Raw genomic sequence first — 24,631 nt, 5'->3', positions numbered from 1 at the left:
TAATGAGGTGATAATTTATAATGGTATAATTATGTTCACAGTATATGACTAGTTGTTTCAGGAGTTAGTTTTTAATAAAAACATGGACACATGCATAACTTACACTGACGCTCTTAGGTGTGTGCCACTGTGCATGAGAATGTTCTGTGTAGCGTGCCAGTAGCTCTCATTGCAAGTCATTTAAAAGTAGCAAGTGATACGTCATTTCCACAGCAGGAGTTTAGATTTGTGTGATATAAAGGCAATAGTTAAGTCATGATCTATGCTAACTTTCTACCATCTATGTTTATGCAGTAAAAAAGTGTATGTACTTGTGTTCCTAGTTCTATAGGGAAGTAAAAAACTTCTGTGAAAACTGTCTTAAATCGCCTTTGTGACTGATGGCTTACTATTCTATTTTCAAAACAAGTATTTGTAAATGTGTGAAGAATGTTAGCTACTTTCAAGTTATGATGACTGCTGCAAAAGTTTCCTTATGTTTTCAAGTATTTTATATGATGTACATTGTTCATAATGAACTTCTATTTAACGTTTAAGATTATAATTTCCCTCTATAATGAATGAGTGCCTATTAATAAAAATATTTGTTAAATAAAAAGTTTTGTAAAATGGACACAGTCCTCAACAATTATGGAAAGTTAATTCAACAGTTATAAAAAGTTACTTTTTAGAAATAAATACATATTAGCAATATAAATATGTTTTAAGACTAGTATAAATGTTCCAGATGTTCCCAGTATTCACAATTGACCACAATTACATATTGCTGGGAAGTTGTCTCCCTCAAAAGCAAGTTCTGCACATATAGTTGTGCCTTTGAGTATGTTGCAAAGCCACAACATAGTCACTTTTAAGCCAGAAGAAGGAGAGATCAGGGACGTAAGAGCATAAGCTGACAGTACTCTGATTCTAGACCAGTTAAACTGCCATGTGTTATACATAGACAGATATCTACACTGTAGCAAAATCCCTGTATTTATTTTGCAATATATAACACATGTTTTATATATATGTATGCATACATACATTTTTTCCAGATACTTGTTTTTTTTGTTTGTTTTTATTATTACTTCCATTTTTATTGTTATTCTTATATGAGTAAAAATCAGAGTAAAGTGGTTTTGGTGACCATATTTGTTACTTCTGTATCAGCTCCTTAGATATTGTTGAAGGAGAACATGTCTCAGTATTGTTTCGTTACAAGAACACAGGCTTTAAACACAACTTGCATTTGGCTCTGTTTTGACAATAGTAGTTAATATTGTATGGTTTTTGTTAAAGCGCTGTTGAAAAAAATCTTATTGAGTTATTTGCAATGTTTTTTTTAAAGATGTTTTAAGATTTCACATACAGTTTAACTGATCACAGATGAAACTGTAAATTAATACCTCATGAGTTTTACTGACTGCAGTGCATTGTTTGTAATTCAAAGCTGCTTTGTTCCTACCCACTAGGAAAAGACCCTGTTGAAGCAAACAAATTAGAGTTCACCATGATATCAGACTGTTTATTAAAACTGAAAACTCTAATTTTGAAGTTATTATTTCACTGTGACTTTCATAATAATGTATTTAGAACATATTTTTGAAAAGCCTAAATCTTTAGAAATTGAAATAGAAAATAGAAAATTGGTTTAATTGTTGGTCTTAATCCACCTTGGTTGAAATTTTGTACTCAAAGAATTACATGGCATGCAAAAAGAGAAAATGTTGCAAGTTGCCTCAGTTCAACTTATTCTTTGATCAGATGCATTTCCATTCCTATTGACTTGAATATGGTCTTGATACAAATAAGAGCTCTGAATCAAAAAGCTTTAATGTATATTTTGTGTATAAAGTTTAATTTTCTTACTACCACTGGTCATTCTTAGCAAGAGAGAGTCAGGATGAATATGTTTGTTTTCATCCTCCTTTTTTGTCAAGTCAAAGGATTTGGAGGGAGGCCTTTCTTATACTTTTACTATTTTTACAGTATAATTAGTGAGTAAAAATTGGAGAGGGAAATCGTTTTACACAATATGAGACATTCTTCCTATGGTGAGCGTAAGTCAGGAACTCCTGATAGAAAAAGATAGGCTTTGTATGTGAACAAAGTCAGGTTCTTGCAGAGGTGTTCCCCTACAGAGTGGCATATACAAACTTACAGGGGAGTTAGGCACCATCTTCTGTCAGGTAGAGACACTCTCTTCAAGCTCTCCACTCAGTAATGCTCTCTGTGGATCATCCCACAAGACTACAGAAAATATAGCTGAAATGTGTTTGAATTGGGTAGTATTGCTGTAATGCGGTGAATATCACTGGCCAGCCTTTGGCATAAGGGCCAAACATTTTTTTTTTTGCAAATGGTTCAGCCACACTAACATAAGTGTTAGTCCCAAGAATAGACATGTCCCAATAATACCAAGTAGCCCAAGTCTTCTCAATAACAAAACAGTGTGTCATGGTGTCAAAGGCTACTTAAAACACATGAAATGGCTCATGTACCTCTGCTCGGTATTATGTAAGAACATAGTTACGGTCACATCCAGTCAGTTCAAAAGCTCAATATTTGAAACTGGAGGGAAGGACTGTGAAATATAGCAAGCATTACTGAATTTCTGTGTTGGTGTTGAATATTGTCCCAGCTTCCATCAAATAATGTTTAGACAGTTTGTGAAATGGAGATGGTAGGTGTTTGGGGGTGGGGAGAGGAGTTTCTTACCAAATAAATTTTGTTAGATGTTTTGTCCATTAATTTATCGAGTAATTTCTTGAATCCAGTATGCTTCTGACATTCATGGTCTGCTGAGGAAAGAGTGCCATAGCTTCACTGTACATCTTCTAGAAGTATGTGCTTTTCCATCTTTGGAATCTGTCACTAGCTTGGTTCATTTATGTCCTTTATCTCTTGTATTATGAGATTATGTGAATAGTCACAACTTGTTCCACTTAGGAATTTATAGATTATTGTTTCTTTCCATAGTTGACTCTTCTAGACTGTCCTGGTTGTCTTCATTAACGTGAAAGCATTTCCATTACTTTGATTATGCCTGTTGCTCTTCACTGTACCTGTTTCAGCCTCTAACCATTTCCCTTTTAAGGTGTTGGGGACCAAAGCTGCTTATGGTGCTCACACTGTTGATTTTCACTCTGGCATGATGATATCCTCCATTTTTATTAGGAGGAGCAGAGAACAATCATAACATGGAGATTTTTCAACCTGGCCAATCTTATACATGAGCAGTAGTATTTAGGTCAGGGTCCTTTATTGTTTTAGGACTATTTTTACTTCATACACACCGATACATCACTAAAATGAAGTCTTGACATCCTCTTAGAAGTACGTTTTCTAAAGTTGGTCTCTCATATCAACCTCAGGACATTCAGATTTGCTCATGAAAACTCTCATTCTGGTCTTGTCTAGCTATTCAAAATTGCTCTTTGAGCTATATGGAATGTCTACAGATACTACAAAAAGATGTGTGGGTTGTGGGGGTTTTTTTAATTCTTACATGTATTTTCCTTTTTCCCTCTCCCCAACAGGAGATTTAGGTATGGTTTTGAGTTTTGATTTTTCTTAAATTTTTGTAATATTTTTCTTTATTTGTGAAAGAGAAAGTTAAAGAAATGTTTCTAGCATTTTCAGAAGTGGTGGTGATTGCTTCGAGTTTCTGTGGAACTTCGTTAGAGTTGCCTGATTTCTTGAACAGCTGGGTGTTCTTTATCTTTTGTGACCTTAATGTGAAAGATTGCGTTTGAAATTAAATGCCTTTCGTTTTCTTCAAAAAGTGTGCAGTGAGCTCCTTTGCAATCTCTTTGTATGTTGCTTTCTCTCCTGTGAGAGTTTTTGTGTTATTATGTGTAGAAGATTAAAGGAATGTTCAACCTAGAAATAAGAGAACTGAGAAAATGTCATTCAGTTTTCTCCTGTACTTTTAATTATAGACACAGAGGGCTGGTATGAGCCTCAAGTCCATTGTACAGCACCAGGCTAAACATATGTAGCTGGAATATCTAAAAGTTTGTCTAGCTGTTCTCAAAATACGAGTGAAGGAGATGTTCTCCCCTATATGCAGGGTGTCTCACTACATGTGGTTAGCTTTCTGTAATGTGTAGTCTAAGTCTTAGTTAAGCTAATTTCTTCCTGTCTGCAAGAGACATAGAGAAATGTTTGATTTTTTTGTAAGAGTCATTATTCAACTGTCCATCTTGTTTCTAGATATTTCTTTTCTTGTCTGAGCTCAGTTTCTACACTCTTTTCTTATACATCATGTTTTAATACCTACTTGCCTTATTCTACTTGCCTTCCAATTAATTCTCCAGACTGCTTTTCATCTCAAAGTAGGCTACCAAAATTGGACTTTGACAGTTGGGGCCTTCATTGCTATTGAGTAGAAAAGAGTACATTTTCCTTGTGTCTAATACTTGTCATCCTTACTACTATATTCCAGAAAAATATACACAATTCTGCTCCCACAGCTGCCACAATGGAATTATGTTGCTGAGTGATTTTTACATTTTTGATCCTCCGTTACTTTCAGATACCTTCTCCCTTCTGCCCCCAGTGATACTGCTGCCTAATCCTAGTTATTTCCTGTTTGGTCCTTGTTCTTTAAATTTCTGATTCATCAGTGCTAGTCCTCACTACCTTTCTTCTTAAAAGAATTTTTTCTGTTGTTTTTATCTTAATTGTATTTGGAACATTAAGCAAAGTTTAGGTTTTCTTAAGTTTAGGTGCCTGATTAATAAATGTTAACTGCGCAGCAGAATGGGATAATCACATCTGGACCAAGCCTGAGATGTAGTTTGGTTATATAGGAAATTACAGTTTTAGTTGATGCTTTTCAGTTACTGGTGTTACAACTTAAGAATACTTAGTTTTATTTCATATTTCCTGAATGAGAATGTCACATGAGAAAATGCCAGGAACATTTTTTAAGTTGAGACTTATTATGTCTACTTTTCCTCTGTTCCATACTAGGCCAGTTATCTTGTTGAAGAAAGAAATGCATATTGATTTGTAAAGAAAATGTTGATATGAAGTTAATGGTCACTGTGACAGTTAACTACCAGGTGCTTATGCACTGATGTTTTGTTCCAGCAGCTTTCCAGACATACAGGCCACTGAGGGTTAATTTCTAGCTGCTGAGTCTCCCACAGAGAAGTGGGCTGGTGTGAACCTCATGAAGTTCAACAAGGCCAAGTGCAAGGCCTGCACCTGGGTCAGAACAACCCCCAGTATCAATACAGTCTGCAGGATGAAGGGATTGAGAGCAGCCCTGTGGAGAAGGATTTAAGGGTGCTAGTGGATGAAAACCTGGACATGAGCCAGCAATGTGTGCTCACAGCCAGAAGGCCAACCGTATCCTGAGCTGCATCAAGAGAAGTGTGGCCAGCAGGTCGAGGAAGGAGATTCTCCCCCTCTACTCTGCTCTGGTGAGACCCCACCTGCAGTGCTGTGTCCAGATCTGGGGCCCTCAGCCCAGGAAAGACATGGACGTGTTGGAGCAGGTGCAGAGGAGGGCCACAAAAATGATCAGAGGGATGGAACACCTCTCCTGTGAAGGAAGTCTGAGAGAGCTGGGGTTGTTCAGTCTGGAGAAGAGAAGGCTCTGGGGAGACATTTTTGCAGCCTTTCAGTACTTAAAAGGGGCTTATAAGAAAGATGGGGACAACTAGGGCCTGTTGCGACAGGACAAGGAGTAGTGCTTTTAAACTAAAAGAGAGTAGATTTAGACTAGATATACAATGAGCTTGGCAAAACACTGGAACAGGTTGCCCAGAGAGGTGGTAGATGCTCCACATCTACAAGACAGGTTCTTTTTTTTTTTTTCTCCCCTAGTTTTTGCAGGGATGAGTGTAAGAAGGTAAGTTTCTTCCTCATTCATTCCAACCTTCTTGGGAAGGGAGATAAATTCTTTCATGAAGAACTCCTGTGATGAAATGCTGCTTTTTAGAAATACTGTTCAGTGAAAGAGCTTGTGTGATTCTCTGAAACTTAACAGCTGACCATAAGCTTCTTAATAATAGCATGAAGACTAATAACACAGGGTATCACTAAACATGTCTTGTTAGTGTCATAGTGGCAGGGTGTACACAGACAGAGGGAGTCAAAATGACCAGTTTATCAGAGGGAGCCTCTTAGTGTTGTCATATTTGGGTCAAATGTTTGGATTTTTCCTTTCAGTCCATGAATTGTTGTTCTGCTGAGGAATTAGCCTTTTATTGCTTCTTGGAACATTGCTTTTTGAAATGATTTATGCAGTACTATTCCCTTGCAGCTTTTCTGTAACTTGTGATTTTTGGGTGGGTCGTGTCCCCCCTGTTCATTGCATATGCTAATTTTTTTTCCCCAAAAGGTGACCCTCTGAGATTGTGCCTACAGAGTGAAGAGATGGACTGAATTGTCATAGGCTGTGGGATAAGTTATTTTTAGCTGTTGGCATTTCAGGCTGGAACACTTCATTCTGTCGTGCTTGTTAATGAGTCATCTGGAGAAAATGGGCTTCTTGCTTTCGGAGAGGGTCTGTAGCAAATAATAATAGGCTAATCTTTGCAGGAGATATTCTGTCAAGTAACTAAAGCTTCAACTAGAAAATATGTTGAAATGGAGGCTTATCTCCCTGTAAGAATGAGCATGTACTCACTATTATTATTGTATTATGATATATATGAAAATCTCAAAAACTGGAAGACTGATGAAGAGCCTGGTAATGATATAATAGTGAAACATTTTTGAGAAAGAAGGTTAATTGAAGACAGTCACCTTTTACAGATAGAGAATAATACATAGTTGCTTCCTAATTCAGAACATCATTCACTTCCTGAAGTCTGAATATGTTCTCTAGTTCTAGGAATCTTCTGGAAAGATTCCTAACTAGATAAGCCCTATATAAGACTTGCATCCTTGAGAGAACCCCAAATTCATCAACATTCAGTGTATTATTTTAAAGGGTTATCCAGCATCTTTGTTTTGGGTCTCAACTGAAGACCATATTTTAAATTTTTTTCTTTCTGTGTGCAATTCATAGTCTCTTCTTTGACTGCCTCCCTCAAGATTTGAAGGTTTTGTGCTGATACAACATGGGAGGCTTTGTTTTGCAGCTCAAAATATCACCGCTCAAGTAAAAAACTCAATGTAAGAGTAATTAAAGTTGTTAATCTGGTTGCTTCATTTTTGTATTATTGAAATTCCAGAATTTGGTAGTGCAAATGATTCATTTATAAAAAAAACTATGCAAAGATTTAGGGAGAACTGTATGAAAGACAGGGAAGAAAGACCCACAAACCCTCTTCTGTGAAGGAAATGATTTAAAGAATAGCATCAGTATCAAGTCTTTTTGTCACCTTTGGTACTGCCAGTGCCACTTACAATCTATATGTTCACCTTCTTTTGTTTACACATCTTACTCTTGTAAAGCATATTACAAGTCTGAAGAGGCCTTTCTGTTTTGGTGGCAAGAGCATATTTCCTTTAGAGCTAATAATTTTTAGTCTCCATTGATTATTTAGCTGTTTGGGTTTGCTTTTTTCAGTTATCAATGGAATATTGAGATAAAAGAGAACGTTCTATCTTACCTCATTCAGATGAATATTTTTGCATTATTAGCATCTGTTAACCCTTCAACCTATACCATTTTAACCCATCTTCTCAGATTGCTGTGGTCACTGTACAAAATGCTTTAAACCTGAATGGTTTAATGATTCTGATATTACCAGTGTGTGCTGCTCCTAGATAATCCGCAGGATTTAGACTGGTTTAGTCAAGATTAATATTTTAGATTTTAAAAATCTAGCATATGTCTACATTGCCGACAGTAGTGTTGTGGTCAAAACACTTGAGAAACCTATGAATAAGCTGGTGTAAGTATCAGAATCAATTTAACTGCAGTAGCATGAAAGATTGCATGGTAAAACTTATCTCTGTTTTAGCAGAAAGAAATAACTTCTAAATATCAGGCTGCTGTGGCTAGACTGCTTCCAAATCCTGATATCATGTGTTTATGGCCAGTTTGAGTACACTACACTGACTCTGTAGGTTATCCTGTAATGGTCCCCCTGGCAGGCAATTTATGCATCTTCTCAGGTGTTAGGCTATTCTATGTATCCAGTCCTTGGATGTCATCCCAACAGTCTAAGCTCTGCTGCTTGTAGGAGTGCCAGGTTTTTGTCTTTTCCAGAAGTGAAAGCAGTGTAGTTCTATGTTATTCCTTCTGAACAGTTCTGGTTCCTTCTTTCTTGGGTTTGTTTTTTTTTTTCCCCTGAGTATCTGAAGATGTTGATAATAAACAGTTGATTCCTTCTGTAGTTTCCAGTGCCACCTAATGAAAATGAAGGTGTGGACACATGATTATGTACTTACCAAAAACTTGAAAAAGGAAATATATTTGGGAGTATGCGTGTGTGCTTGTGGTAATAAATACTGCCTGTGGTTTTGAGCTACAGAAATTTGTGTTACTATCCACTATCAGTAGGTGACTATCTTAAAGGATGTTCAAGACAGAGCTGTATTGAGAAACAGGGAGATTAAAGAGAACTAAATAGAAATCTTACTTGGTATTTAATGTTGATTGTGCTCAAAGCAGGGTTTTCTGCACTCATTTGTTCATGAGGAAAATTATTATAGCTCACTGAATGTTAATAAGAGCTTGGAGTGGACGTATACTGTTGTCTTGGTCTACCTACATACCCTGATGTATTTTTAATGTTTTCTTGGTTTAAATTTACTGACTGGTTACTGATGTAAAAATTTAAAATAGCACAAGGGGTGAAGAAAAATAGATGTTTTAGCAGTGTAGTTGAATTGATACGAACCATTTATGTTATTGTAAAGAACAAAAGATTTATTTAGGTTGTGGTTAACAAGTGTCACCATTGTTTTGGACTTTGTGCTAATAGAGAATGTTTTCAGATAAAATGCTTCTTAATCTGAGTGATGTATGGAAACAATTAGTTTATAATTTGATTTTGGAACAGCCCTGCAAAACTTCCTAATATTTTATCGACTCTGAATTGGAACCCAAACTTTGCAACTTGGTTAACTTATTTTTTAATGTTTTACTGTTTTGATGTATTTATAGATAAAAGTACAAATTGTAAAGTTACTGTAGTAAAATATTTCTGTCTGCCAGGTGTGAGTGTGCATATGGGGCTTTTTTGTCAGCTCTTTACAGGCAGCTTAACGGGGTTTGTACTGCAGCTTTAGATAATCTAAATTGTAGCAAAGATAAGGTCTAAGATCTCTTGATGACTGAATACTTTTAATATTAAAATATTCTTAGCAAATATTCTGTTAAATTAAACAAATTTTCACTTTGATGTGAGCTGGCATAAGTTGATGCTTGTGAAACAGCAGTTTCAATTAGTGTTCACTAAAGGTTTATTGACAGTTAACACCTGGTCTCTACTGTGCCAAATAGGAAGCATCTATTGCAGTCTCATATGATTGCTGCATAATTAGGATTATGATCTCTAATTTGCTTTTAATTTTGTAAATCTAGTCTTATTTTCAAAACCTGTCAGTGTTACTTGTGTTCCTGCATTTTTATTGTAGGACAAAACTATTGATATTAAAAGAATTAAGAAGTATACTACTTTATCATATGATAAATAACTTCCCCTTTCATTGGTTAGTTAGCAAGGAAATTTGGACATGACAAATTTACTTGTAGGTCTCAGAATGCACGTATTCTTCCCATGCTACTTACAAGAAGCAAACAGAAAACTTTTTTTTGCAAGTGGTATTCTTGTATGCAAGCTGCCAAATGTATACTGGGAACATCAGGAGCAAGTGTAAATGTTTTCGTAATACTGCTGAGAAATAACAAAGGAAATAACCTTGTTCCTTAATGCTCCAGAACATACTTTGGCACATCCAGGGATGAAGAAGGTAAATGCCACATACTTTTCCCTGCCTGCAATGTCTTTTGATCCTTTTGGTTATGCATAAGGGCAGGGAGCTATTTCTGGCTACGAAGTTTTACAACAAATACTATGGTGCAAATCCCTATATGTATCTGCAAAATTTTTGAGTCTGGGCTGATCTTTTGGAAGATCTTCTTCCAAAAAGACAGTAGGAGGAAAGCATAAACTTGTAGTGAATTACTGAACTGACGGAAATTCTCTAATAGTATTTCTGATTATCTATCCTCACATGAAACTTTTAAAATGTTTTGATGAGAAATTTAGTGTAATGTAGTAATCATGTATTACACATATCTTAAGGTTTGTGAAGATACTCTATGTATATATAATGTGTGTATGTATTTGTAGCATTTATTGACAGAAATGTAATCTTTTAATATTCTAGTGGTATAGTTTTTCTTTTCATTTTCCTACAACACTTCAGAATATCAACAGAAACACTTGCCTTGTGATGGCCGATGCTTCTGAGAATAATCATGTACATTTTTGAGATAATGGAGAGGAGGAAGATATCCAGATAATCTGGAATAAAGGCAGCTTTTCAAGAACACTTGCATAAATTTGCCTGACTCCTTGCTGAGAAAAGAAAAAAAAATTACTTTGAGAAATGTCTTTAAATCATGATCCTTAAGAGCTGATGTTTTAACCTTACATTTGAATGACTGTTACTTTTTCCATCTTGTTTCAATATGCCTAAATGCAAACACATGTGGAAAATGTTCTTTTGGCTTTTATCAAACTGACATTTAAGTGCATTTTTTTCAACCTCACTAACATTTGTGGTAAAATATTTCAAAGCTATGAATCTTGCAATTTGCCTATGCATTTTTTTTTTCTTCTTTCATATATTAACATTTGGTACTCATAATCCTAACCTGGTTGGAATTACTGGCTTTTTTCATTTGCTGTTTGTTTGGATGAGGTGATTAGAAAAATACTTTATATGAAATTCTAGTTTGCAACAGTAAATACTTCCATGAAGAGTCAATGTTTTCTGAACTTCAGTAAATAAAGGAGAAAAATATGATAATCTGCTATATTCAGTTGTAGCAATCATATTCCTAACACTTTTAGCTTTCTGTTGTGTTATGTCCATGGTGCTAACCTGGTTCCAATACTTCCTTTTTAGCATGTTTCATTCTTCCCCTCTACTCCCCTACCCATTCCCAAGCTCTTTAATTCTGTGCCAAGCTAATAAGGAGAAGAACTAGCTCTGGGTTAAGTCAGTCATTGCCAAGCAGCTGTTACAAAGTTTTCTCATGTACCTTTGTGATTCTACCTCATTTCTAAAAGGCAGTATTTTTGCTCTTTCGGATCCAATTTTAAGTAAGATCAACCAATTATATCTGCATCTCGATCTTAATTGGTCATACGTCAAAGACTAAGGATGAAATAGTTCATATATGTAACTATTCTTTCTGGGGTTTGCACTTTGAACACTGAGTTGTACAATTTAGAGAAATTAGGTACACTCTTTAAAGATAAAAATATGAATTACTTTTTACCTACAGTATTTGTCCTAAAGTATTCTCCCCTTTACTTCTGTTTAAAAATAATACCTTGTGGTTTACCTATAATGTTTGAATCCTGAGACTAGACCTTTTCCTTAAATCTGAATTAGATTTTACTTAGGAACAACTTATGAGGGTTTTGGCTTGCCTGCTAACACTGACCAGGGAAGATTGTCTTTCTACAACATGTGCCCCATCTGCCTGGCGGTGTGGCTGCCGGCATCGTTCTGGCATTGGCCCAGGCTGTGATGAAACTGAGAATGTGACAGATGACAGGCTTGTCCAGATGTATGCATAACTACTTCTGCCATGCCCTGCAAAACAATCAGGATGCACATTTGGCGTTATTTAGTTGTTTGTGTAGATTTATTCCAGAAGGGTTTTCTGAAAAGATGGGAATAAGATTTGGTACTTTTTTGTAGTTTTACTGAGCTTTTAGTAGTATTAGAACAGGTTGTATATGATGCTCTCTCGCATATGTTTTTTTTTAATTTATGAAGTGGTTTCATAGACATTCTGACACCGTTACTTAATTTGAAGGTTTAAGTAGATTTTAAAAAATGCAATTAAAAGGATCAAACATTTAGCTGTCAGTGTATTTGTCTGGTTCTCCTCACAGCTGAACACTTAAGCTATTGCCATGTCTTAATATAACTGTTTCTTGCAAGTAAATAAATATCTGGGTAAGGTGTCGATCACCATTAATTATGATTTTAATGAAAATCTAATTAAAATTCATCCAATAGCTTGAAAACGTACCAAATCCTACTACCTTCTTTAGAGGTATCAACAAAGGCTGCTTCCCCAGCCCCAACTGACCTCCAAAGAAAAAGAAGTTCCAGACTTATGTGTAACTTGCAACCTTTTATTGGTTATTTAAGAGGTTTCCATCTTAGTGTTTTCAAAGGTTTTTGTAACACCAAACAAAAATGTACAATCCACTGAAATATTTTATTATTATTATTATTATACAGAATAACCAGATTTTTGTCTTATATTCAGGCTGTCATTATCTGGCAGACAAAAGCAAAAAATGGCAAAAAACTGGTTTTGGCAGCTGATTCTTTTAAAGTGTAGCTCCCTGCTGATGTATGGTACTGAGTACATTTTAGGCAATAAGCAGATATATCTAAAGATATCCAGGGCAACACACCCTGCTGATAAACAAGAGATTACTTTTCTCTGATTCTTGCAGGTAAGTAGCTTCTGAGATATGCATCAGAAGTGTTTTTCCTGATGCTCTCTCTATATAAGACAGTTAAATGTTGGCATTCTATGGCCATTTTACTCTTCAAAAAGAGTTTCTTTGTAGTCTAATATAAATTGTGTCCAGAAATTTAATGGCATTACTTGAATGGCTTTAATTTTCCTTACTATAGTTCCATTGCCTTATGTTGTCTGCCTTCAGTTGTAGGGGGTGCTTTATGTGCTTGTTTTTGTTGTCAGTTTGGTTTTGAAACCATGGTGAGCCAAACATAACTGTATTTGTTGCTGTGTAACATAGAACAAGAAGATAGTCCCAGCTTCAAAAAGCCTCCGATTTTGTGTATAAAGCAAGTTGCAAGATGGTTATTGATCCAGGAGAGGGTTGCCAGTCATTAGGCTGGAGAATAGCCTCGGGAAATCACACAGCCTTGCTGATGGCTTTTTTTAGACATTATGGTGAAAGATAGTTTGAAGGAAGATTTAAAGTAGACTTGCTAATATTAATAGAAAATTCCAGTAACTGGACATTGGATGATATCATGGATTAGTGAGAGAAAAGGTATTTTTGTTGACTGCTTTGTGCCCAGAGGCTGTTGTAAATCTGAATGTCTGGAATGAAGGATGGTATGTTCAGTGCCATAACGCTTTGCAGGGCCTTGAGAATATAGACAAGTAGCTTCTACTTGAAATGCCTGAGAAGGGGCTGGAAGAGGCGTGTCGAGAGAGGTGAGCTGATCAGAGAGATAGCCGACACAGATGATCTTTTCAGCTGTCTGAAGAGATTAGATATTAAGATGAGTGCATTTATCTGTATAGTACAGGAAATCATGCTTTTTAAGAGGTGCTGTGAGAAGGAATAGTGTAAGGTTTAAATGTAGTTTGGTAAGAGGACACAGAGAAGATGGGTAGTGATGCTTAGGTTATGAATGGTTTGAGTGACAAGCAGACTGGTGGAATTGTCAGCAGTGGTACTTACTGGGGGGAAATTCTAACAGCCGTCTCCAGTTTGAGGTAATGGTATAGCATATGTAAGAGGAGTCTGTGCCTTTCAAAAATAAGCCTCCACCTCCTGTAATGTAAGGAAGTGTATTTTTTTTTTAAGCGTAAAAATATTATTCTTGTTGGTATTCTTTCATAAAATAGCTTCCTCCATTATCACCTTATCCTTTTTTTAATAGCCATTAATTCTGTCAAAAATGAAGCTCACCTTTCAGTTTCAAGTTCAATTAGGAGTCAATCCTTTTTTATAAAGGGGAGGGAAAAAAAAGCAACTGACAAAAGTGCTGTTACCTTTAGTGTAATTGAGCAAAATATTAACATATCCTCTTTGGTCAGTGCTAGAGTTGATCACCAGTATCACAGCTGAAAACATATGCTGCTGCAAATGCAAACTTGTTTCTGTTAAAATATGCTGTAATGTGGTGAACAAATTCATGGTACCAAAAATAGGGGCCCCTCTATGGTGCTGATTGTGGGATTTATTATTCTGTTATTTAAGGTAATGGTATGTTGCTAGGTCAGGAGAAGGGTCACAGTTCTCAGATACAGCTCAGCCTTGAGAAAGACCAACAGTTGCAGAAACTGAAACAAAAATATTATTCAGTCTCGCTCATAAGGTTCTAATTTTCTTGAATTATCCTAAGTGTGATAACAGCTTAGTCCTGAAGCACACACAGAAGCTCTGTTTAGCGTTCCCAGGCCTCAGAGCAGTTCGTACAGTTGAACTTCCTTCCTTAAAATGGAGAGTTTTATAAAAGCAAATACCATGTTTCTGGGCATGCTGGAATGACAGTTTTCTCTTTGCAGGTCAGACATACAGCAGACAGTGACAAAGTCAGTGTTCTCATGCTGCTTGTGCCATCTGCTGACATCTTGAAAAATGTCCATCTAATTGTTCATCTTCTTAAGATAAAAAGCTATTGGCATTCTTAATTTTGAGGTCATCCTTGACATGACTTTGTTATCATGGTCTTGTGGATTAAAATAACACAATTTATATTGTCATTTTGATGTGTCATGGAGAATGACCAGCAAAAATTACTTTTCTTACAATTGTACGAAGTCTTGTTCTATTTTGTATACAGATCTTTGGAGGTGTTGAGTTTGCTATCTTAATTAGAAGAAAAGGAGTTAGGTCTGTTAATGCTCAATCTGAAATAGTGAAAGATAGTCACCATTGTTTGTTTTACTCTATTAAGTACTTGTAAATTCTTTGTTCAGATTATTTCTTAGATTACATAGCTGTCACCTTGAAATCTTCATAATACAGACAGTATTTTAAGGCTGTTTCCAATTTTTTTCCTAAATGCAGATACCACCTATTTTATTCAAACTACAAAGATAAGCATTTAAATGCATACTCAGCTAGATTTAGAGATGCTAACATAGATGATCAACTACAGTTCACTAAATTTATAAGATTTAACATGTCATTAAATAATACGGACATAGAAACATTAGGTGTCTTTAGGTAAAGGAATTAAGATATCAATTGGCATGCTTGTAGATATACAAGAATACAAAAAATCCATGTGTTTTGGGCAGTACACACTGAAATTGATTGAAAAAGTAAAATGTCAATTAAATTAAAGAAAAAATATTGCCAAAATACTTAATTGGTTGTGATGGTTTAGCCCCTGCCGGGGTCTGAGACCACGCGGCCGCTGCCCCTCCCCCACAAAGGGAGTGAAATACAAAGCCCCAAGACTGAAATAAGGAAAGGTTTAATACAACAATGCAATAGCAACACAACAAACAACAGCAATAACAATAACAGTAATAGTGATAGCAATGAACAGAGCAAAATAGCTACCAAATACAGCAGTTTGAAGCACGATGTACAAAACCACGAGTGCACCGCGCTCCCGCGCCAGGAAAAATGTGACCTGCCAGGATGTGACGTCCGCATGGTATCTGAATAACCCGGCTAGAGCTCCCCCCCACTGCTGGGGAAACTTAACCCTATCCTGGTTAAACCAGGACATTGGTTCATGATGGTTTGTATGTCTTTGCTTGAGAAGCAATTGTTAGGAGACCTGTTGGTTTTTGTTATTTTTTCCCACTCTCAGATACTTGCTATCATTTGAGGTTTCAATTGCTTGACATAGAATTGGTGGATAATTAGTAGTGTGGATAACTGTGAAAAGCATATGTAGTAATTTAATTCTTGGTTCTTTCTAATTGTCTGCCCATTGGTAGTTTGCTAGGGTGAGTAGCTCATTATTCAAACATTTTTAATGGAAAGTACTGTAGAAATAAAAATGGTCTTATTAGTAACATGGTATTGAAAATCAAAACCTTTTAAACAAACAAGTCATTATTTGACAGTTCTATCCCCAAAGCCATTGTTCACATACTATAAGGAGATGGGGGTTGTGAGGGGGAGAGGAAGGGTAGGGTTGGCAGATAGCGTTCATTTTTCATTGTGTCTGAAGTAAAGATGTGTCACTGCTTTAAAAGATTCTAAAGGTGAATACAATAAAATATGTTGAAATACATCTATCTGGGCAAGCCTCATTTGGTAAAGATAAACATCTAAAGTTAATAGACCGTAAGGGCAAATCTACGCTATTAATTAGGGTTGACCTTGAGGTCATTTTGAACCTCAAATGTACAAAGAAATTTTACAGTAAACATTTTAACTTGCCTGCAGGAGTACTTCCTTCTGAGTTTAATGTCTTCTGAGGTTGTTAATCCTGCTGTTTAATCCACTGATTTTGAAGTGTGCTTAGAACTTACAGCATGATGCAGTATTTATGCACAGCCTCCCTGCAGACTCCACAGCTCACTCATTCTAGTTCGCTTTTCTGTGACACTTCCATTTTCTATAGCCAGTGACTAGAGAGAAGGCTGGTTCTTAAGCTGTGGTGTACTGTGATCAGAGATGCAAAATATATCTTAGACAAGGAAGAGTGTTCTATAGAACTCTATCTGGGTCTTAACCCTAAAGTTTGATCTGAAATGTGAGGGTAGATATTTTCATTAAAAGTTTAAATATTTGTTTTGACATTCAAACCTAATAATATACTACTGAATGATACCAGAGAATGCTGTTTTCATAGTAGTATGACTTGAAGGATTTGAAAGCTCATCTGGAGACACTTGGCTTTTCTGTTATCAGATTTTCTCACATACTAGTAGATTTGTTCGTAAAAGTTCTTCACCTGTCAAAATGTGAAGAAAACTTTAAACTTAGCACCATTTTCATGTGAAAACTTAAAACTTAGCACCGTTGTTTGGGTCAATTTATTTTTAAACAGAGACCAGATATCCTGAATCTTCTCACCTAATTTTACATTCTGTTTTTAGCTTTAATGAGGTGAAATAAGTATCTGAATGTCTTCATTTACATAATTTTTCTTCAAGCATATATTTTATCAATATAACAGTTCATTACAATCAAGCTTATGGTTCAGATAATGTTTTGTTTCAGTTATTTACTCTACTTGCAACTGTAAGGTGAAGGATACAAATTGATGTCACACTTTACTTTGTACTCTGGACAAGATCTAAATAGATGTTCCTATCTTGCACCATGTGTAACAACTAATGTATCTGAATTTCTTGATTTCAAATAACACGATGTCATCTCTTTCTAATCTTCATGTCGTCTTTTGGAAAAAAAAATGTGCAGAGTTTAACTTTTTTCTCAACCTTCTTTTTTTCTTTTTTTTAACAGATTTGAAGAACTTGTGAAAAAGTTCAAAGTAGAATATCATGCTGGTGGTTCTACTCAAAATTCCGTTAAAGTGGCCCAGGTTTGTTCTTCCTTAAAAAAGAATTATTGATAATTTGAAGTGTTGAGTTTGAATCAATTTGATGCTTTGTATTGTCTGTGTTTGTCATGAGCACTACCAGTGCTTGTGATTCTGTTGCTCGGGGTATGCTTCTATTTTTTGACATGATTTATTTTGAAGTTGTGCTCTTCTTTCCTTTCACACACTTTCTGTTAAAGTTATAGTTGCAACTACTATGTACCTAGGAGTGGAAGGGAGAGTTTTAAGGAAGATTGAACCAGGCTTTTATCAGAGGTGTATGGTGGAAGGATAAGAGGCCAGGACAAGGTCCCTAGCTGCAGTTAGGAATCTTCCAGTGATGAGAAAAAAGTCACAGTGAGAATTCAACACAGAAGTTGTTGAATTCTGTTCTTTGAGATTTTCATAACTTACCACAGTGAGTTCTTGAGCAACCAGATCTAAATTTGAGGCTGGCCCTGCTCTGAGTGGTTGGTTGGACTAGAGACCTGCAGAGGTCCCTCATAGCCTGCATCATTCTCTGATTCTAACAACATTTATCCTGTTAAAACTTGAAAGTTTATCCATAAAAGAATGAAATGTCAAACTTTGGCTATGGGTATGATGAATAACAGTAATGATGAATTGGATTTCAGGTATATTAACTTTTCTATACCTAAAGCATGCCTTTTGTCACAATACCCTTAAGCATATACCTGTGTGTGTGTATTTTTGGATTGCGATAAATGTACAAATCCTATAAATAAAAATATACAAACTGTATTTATAAAGTTTTTGCTAATGATCCTGGCTTATTAACTTCCAGACTTACTATATAATTAAAACTTACTGCCACATAGCATTAAATACACGTTTGGAAGAAATTAAGTTATAATTTAACTAAGGTTGTCCCCACCAATAAAAAGGAAAAATTTGTTTATAGTAATAATCGTTGCTCCTTTGTACAAAATAGTTGCTGCTTCTTTACTAAGGTTTTCATTTTCTGAAACCCCAACTGTTTTGCAAATATTTGTGATAAAGATATTTCATAACAGAGAGAAATCTAAGTTGCATGCGTGTTATTGTATATAGCATTGTAGTTCTGAAATGGTTAAGTTTTTTAAATACAGACAGCTTTCAGAGCTTTTTTGTTTGGGTTGGTTTTTTTACTATGTGGTCAAGCCAATTTTTTGCTTCTGATACTTTGAAAAAAAACCTCTTCATCAGGAGGGCTGAAGTTACTGGATTAATTCTGTGTTAGTATGACTGTTGCTTGACCTATGGGAATGGTGTAGAGATGGTTTCTCCTCCATGACCGCTGATTAGAGGTCAGCTTTTTGGAGGGAGTTCTGCAACTGTTTATTAGTTCAGAGGCATGAAACTCTGCTTCCTTTTCTACATCAAGATTGAGGAGATTTAGAATCAAATGCATGTGGTAGACTCAGAATTTCTGAACTTTGAAGTATTCAAAAAGCCAAGGATTTTATTTCTGTCTCTCCTTGAAGTGACCTGTGGCATCAGCTAATTTATTAGTAAACTATGTCTCATACTTAACTGTCTCTTAATCTATCAGTCCAGGTATTGTTCAATAATTATACTATGAAGTATACAGAACCTATATAGTAAATGAAATAGATTAAATTTAAATCAATGAAATGTAGAGGTTTCTATGTCAATGCTCCGTTCTTATACTGATCGGGTTTTGTCAGTGAACTTTTCCTTTACCTTGGCTCAGAGCTGGGAGCCGCATTCAACTCCAGTTGCCATCTGGAATTGTATTTGTCTCCAGAAGGGTTGTCATCTCCTAGTTTTTGTTTCAAATAAGATTGAAACTTCAAACAGTTGTGCATGAATAACATAACATCACTAAGAGGCTTGAAAAAGAAGGATGGGAGGGTGAGAGAGAGAGAGAGAGAGAAAAGAGAATTCTGGAAATCTTGAAAGAAGCTGTTATTCTGTAAGGTTTTAGCAGAAGAAAAAAATGTGAGGATAGGAAGATAGTTTAAACCAAAAATTAAACTAGAAATTCTGGAAGAATTTTTGCAGCAGTATTCATTGGCATATTGGAGAGAATGAGTATGTAAGTGATCTTAGATCTTGAATAACTTAAATATATATTTATTTGTTGAAAGTAACAGGAGAAAGAAAAGACTGATTCAGGAAGCCTGACTGGTGGTTGAGAAGTAAAGAACCAATAAATAGATTCAGATCTCTGAGGTAGACACACTCTTAAGTGAACGTGGATTCTCTGTGGAAAGACATATGGTGAAGAAATCCTGAGAATACAACTCCTATTAATTTCTCAACCTGTGTTACTTTATGGGAAAAGCTTGAAAAAGTATGCTAAAAGCTGAGAGATATGAACAAAAAAGTTTGTTTCAGCTGTTTAGAAGTTGATGAGAAATAATGGCATGTTAAAGAAAACCATTCTTGGAAGCCTGACTGCAGTAGAAAACCTGTCTGAGTAGAATGGTTGGAAATTAACAAATGGCCTCTGAAGTCTGGCAATTGCTTTTTTAAAAGTTAATTTCTGAGTGGCAAGAGTGTATTATTAAGGAGTGTGGTAGGAAAATTGGAGAGCAATTAATAAAATGATTGGAATAGAAAAAAAAGAATTTAAGACGCAACAGAAATAATTTCATTGAATTGTTTGTTTCAAATAGTCTGCTGCTTTAAAGGTCAAAAAACCACTATATTGAAACAAAAACACCCAAAGGCAAAATGAGTGGGGAAACTTATGGTATATAATGTATTTAAAAAGGAAAAATGGTGTATGGTGATCATCACTTCTGTTACACAAGCTCATATATTTTGGATATTTCTTTTGTATCTGTAAAGACAGTGAGATCTACTCAAGAAAGACTATGTCTCTGTTCCTGAAAAAACCCTGAGTTTAAGTTAACAGATAATTATGTCTTAGAAATACTAATTCATATTAGGAGAGGTATAGTGACAGAGTGATTGAAGAAAGTGGAGACAGAAAAGCATGTGAGGGAAAAGACAAAACTGAGGATAGGAAATAAGTAATCTGGAAAGTGAGAAACAGTATAAAAATCCCAGTGTTGCTCTGATTCTGTGTCATTGTGCTGTCCTTGTTTCTTCCTTACCAATCTGCTTTTCCTTGTCCACTCTGGTCTTTCTTGGGTGCAAATTTGTTCACCTGGTAAAGAAAAGATGGCTAACCAGAACAGATTGAGTACTTCTAAGGCCTTAAGGAAAAGTCTTATTGAAATAAATATCTTTTAATTTAAGACTTTGGTACTGAGTGGAAAAACAGAGACAGAATGTAAAGAATGGGGAGAGGGGAAAGGAATAATGATAAAGGGCTTTCCTGAAGCGCAGTACAATGCAGAAAACAATTGGAATCCAGATTAATGGTGAAAATGCAGGTGATGCACTTCTAGAGGTGCAATGTTACTAATAGACACAGTTGTTTGGGATTTTTTTTTTTCCTTAACCCACCAGTAGGGAGTGTTAATAACTTTGTTGGACCAGGCTTTAATCAGGTGTCATTCACTGAAAATTGCTTGATAGTACTTTGGAATATGAGGACTATAGATGATGAGCCGAATTGCAATTGTTTAGTTTCTGGGATAGAAACTAAAGTTGAACTTTCCTGTTTCTTTTAGTGACCTTGGCATTAGAATTATCCTTTTATACTAACTTCCAGTTTTGCTCTGTATTTAAAGTTGAAGTTATGATGCACACTTAAGAACAAGGAGGAGAGTGGGGGTATCAAATTGAAACTGCAGTGTGCTGCTCTGACCTTTACTTGTCTCATTAAATTTTGGCTTTATATCTAATATGATATGTGACATCTTGCTTTAATCTGAGCTCTTGCAATCCCTCCAAATGATTGGATCCATTATATTAAATCTATAAAATATGCATACATGTAACTGCATGCAGTTCATAAATAATGTATTGTTTTAGAGTTCTGCCAACAATCTAAATTCAGATTTGTGAAGACAGTATTTTACTACTACTCAACTTCCTTCTGTAATTTTAATTAAGACTGTGCCTGTCTAACAACAGACATTGATCTGGAAGGAAAAAGAAAATCTGAATTTTTTAATAGGGGTTATGACTTTAAAGTATCTAAAACAGATAGTGTACGTGTGCAGAGAGGACAAGCATTGGTGACCAGGCCATATTTGCATGATTATTATCAATGTTTATTTTGACTTTTGAGTGCTGAGGTTAGAACTGCAAGAAGTAGTCTTTGAAGTTTCATCTTTCTAACTCAAGTGCTGGATTTCAGGTCTGAGTTGATGGAATTTTATAACTTGGATTTTAAACAATACAGCTTTGGCAACAAATAACACACTTTTGTTCTTGTTTTTCTGGAAGTGCATATGAAGAATTCCGCATTCTTCATCCTCAGAATGGGTGCTCTTCATTTATGCTCAATTTCTTAATATCTTACTTTCATTCTAACAATTCTGCTATTGCTGTGGATCTAACTTAGCAGTTAGAGCATGCTATATTCTATCATTTATTCATCCTCAGAACTGCGAAAGTCTCATTACACAAGTTTTATTACTAGTGATGTCATGTGAACTTGGAAGAACATAGCTTGACACATTACAAGTTGAATTTGTGGGACTAGCAGATAAAATGAAAACGTAAGTTACAATTCTTGGGAAGCTTTCTATATAGGTACTCTTGGGACTTCACAATAATGTTTTTATAATACATACATCAAAATCATAATGTCTCCCTGTTTTTCTCTGCACTACCTCTCGCTATCTAATTGTAAGCTTTTGGTTTTTTGTGGTTGTGCAGCATTTTTGCAAAAAGCCTACATACTGCTGTTAGATACTTTAAAGAAGCTTGGTTTTAAACTAGAGTATGCATTTATTTACTCTTAATGTGTTGATTTGAGTGACTTTTAAATGAGGGATAACACTAAGAGAGAATGATACGATGATAAATTTTATTGTACACTTGAGTCCCACTGTCTTCTGTACATAAGGGAAGTATGACACTTTCCCAGTATCAGCCTATATTTCAAGGGCTTGTAACTTGATCCCAGTTTTCATTCTTCAGTGATGATGAACTTGATCTGTTAATCTAAAGTGATTGTGCTTTTTTTAGCATTCTAATAAACTGACAAGTTTGAGAATTTAATTTTGAAAAATGAACAGATTCATGCTTTTTTATAAAAAATGATATGTGCTGAAGGCTTAGTTGTGTTTTAAATTTTTACTCTTTGTTATTTGAGTAATTAGCCAAACGTTGGTTTTATATTACACATATGTGTCTACTGGGTCATGTCATGCTTAATCCAAAAATAGTGTGTAAAATTAAAAATCTGTCTATGAAAAATACTTGCAGGCAGAACTGCAGTTTTTAAAGAATATAAGCTGTAATCTTGTACACATATAACTAATTTCACTGCAACTGGTTCCATGCTTTTAAAATTAAGTTTGTATGTATTTGGTAAGTAGTACCCTTCGTTAAACACTACTTATTGTATGTAATCTACAAAGTCCATCACACATTAGCTCTTCAGTGATCAGTTACTTAGTGATTTCCTCTTCACTTTCCTATCATTCTATATAAATGAGCATATAACTAATGAATTTAATGTTTTCCTCACTTATGAACATTTCTGGATTACTTCTACACAATTGATTGGACTGAAGCATAGCAGGAAGAAAGGTTTGGCTTTGGAGCAGGCCTTCAAATGTATTGAACATGCATAACTGGAAGAGAGGTAATGTAAAAGTTATCAGGGAGGTCACCCCAAGCATACTGTCATTTTTTTATGTTGACGCCACTTTGCAGGACCTCTCATTTTTTTATGGAATCCATCATGCCATCAACTAGAGATGTTCTCTGTTCTGCTTATTGTGTGCTTAAATTCACTTATGCCACAAATGAGTTTTCTCCAAAAGCTGTTTCTAGAATAGTGCTCCCAGAAAGTGCAAACAATTCCCCTAAACAACTTTTTCCTCCTACTTAGTGAAGTAGAGAACATTGAGCTCTGTATCTTTCTATTGACCAAAAGGAAATAGGTATTTTTTTTCCAAGAGAGGTAGGCTCTGTTCTTTCTGAACCATTTGGGTCAGAATCTTAAATTCCTCAGTTAGTTTTGGTCTTATTTGGCCTTGATTACATCCCCCTACTCAGATGGGGCTTGGTGGCCCCAGCAAACATGTGTTTCCAATATTTTCAATAGTTCAAGCCAGCTTTCAAGAAAAAGTATGAAAAAGCTCTCAACCATTTTCTGTTTGGTATGGTTTAATAAACTTAGGGGTATAGCCTCATCTTCTCTGCCAGAAAACAATCCTGAGGCATGTGTTTCCTTCTATACCAGCTCCTGCATGTTTCTGCTGTGCTGCACTGGTGTAGCTTTCCACCAGCATGGTCTCCTGTCAGTGACAATGCTGGCACCCAGTGCTGTCCTGCAAGTGCCCGTACCTGCTTCTCAAGCCTATTCAATGTAAAAGAAGATAAAACAGAGAAAGAGTTAGGACTTAAAGCTAAATTTTTCTTATTTATACCTTGTTAAAGTTTCTATGATACTAGCCGGTAAACGGAATATCTTAAACATCTATCCCTAGTGCTGTGACTGGTCCTAATGAGTGAGACCTGTACTTGGTGAAGAAATAACAAAACATGCCTCAGTGCTGACAAAGATAGTTATTTAAGTGTGTCTCTCTGGAAATAGAGCAATGGCTCTTCCCACTGTTGCAAAGACCATGTCCCATTGATAGTGTCACAGTGGACAGTATCACATGCCAGTGACATCAATTTCCTAAGTTATTTATTTTCTCAAGCACACTCTATCATTCATGTGTGTTTCCAAATTAGCCAATGTCAAACACTGTGGTGATGTGTCTGTGCTTCTGACAGAACAGGCAGCCTTTCCTCTTCAGAATTACAACATGCAGCTTGGGAAACTGGTGTAATGCCTATGCTGATTGGTACAGATATCTGAGAAATTCTGTAATATCTGAGAGCTGCCTAGATTTTTTTGGAAAGCCTTAGAGAAGATTGCTAGACCTTTCACTCCGCTGTACCTAAGATCAATTTCAAAGCCTTATTCAGAGCTACCTGGAACAGTTCAAAGAAGCAACAAAACCACTTTATCATGATGGCAAACTCTACAAAATTCTAAGCAAATTTCCCCAGGTTACAAAGCGGCATACTTCTCAAGCTTTTTTGTGCTTGTGAAGGAAGCCCATACATTGTTTCTGGGGTTATGTGTCAGATGTTGAAAGTAAATGATGCAGCAGTGTGCTGGAGGACCTAACTTTTCAAGGTTACTGAT

The 24,631-nt window shown here is 35.7% G+C and overlaps 1 protein-coding gene across 5 annotated transcripts in view; it reads left to right on the top strand.

Moving 5' to 3' along the window:
• Positions 1-24,631, top strand: part of ADK (adenosine kinase) — a 291,237-nt gene that overhangs the window by 67,364 nt on the left and 199,242 nt on the right. For all 5 annotated transcript variants that reach the window (XM_074874605.1, XM_074874604.1, XM_074874602.1 and 2 more), the window contains exon 4: positions 17,298-17,376. In XM_074874605.1, coding sequence (XP_074730706.1) covers positions 17,298-17,376 — 79 coding nt within the window. The remainder of the gene's footprint in view (positions 1-17,297; positions 17,377-24,631) is intronic.

This window comes from Strix uralensis, chromosome 7, assembly GCF_047716275.1.
Source record: "Strix uralensis isolate ZFMK-TIS-50842 chromosome 7, bStrUra1, whole genome shotgun sequence".
NCBI lineage: Eukaryota > Metazoa > Chordata > Aves > Strigiformes > Strigidae > Strix > Strix uralensis.
Note: the sequence above shows the minus strand (reverse complement) of the source record. Positions and strands in the feature narration are given on the sequence as shown.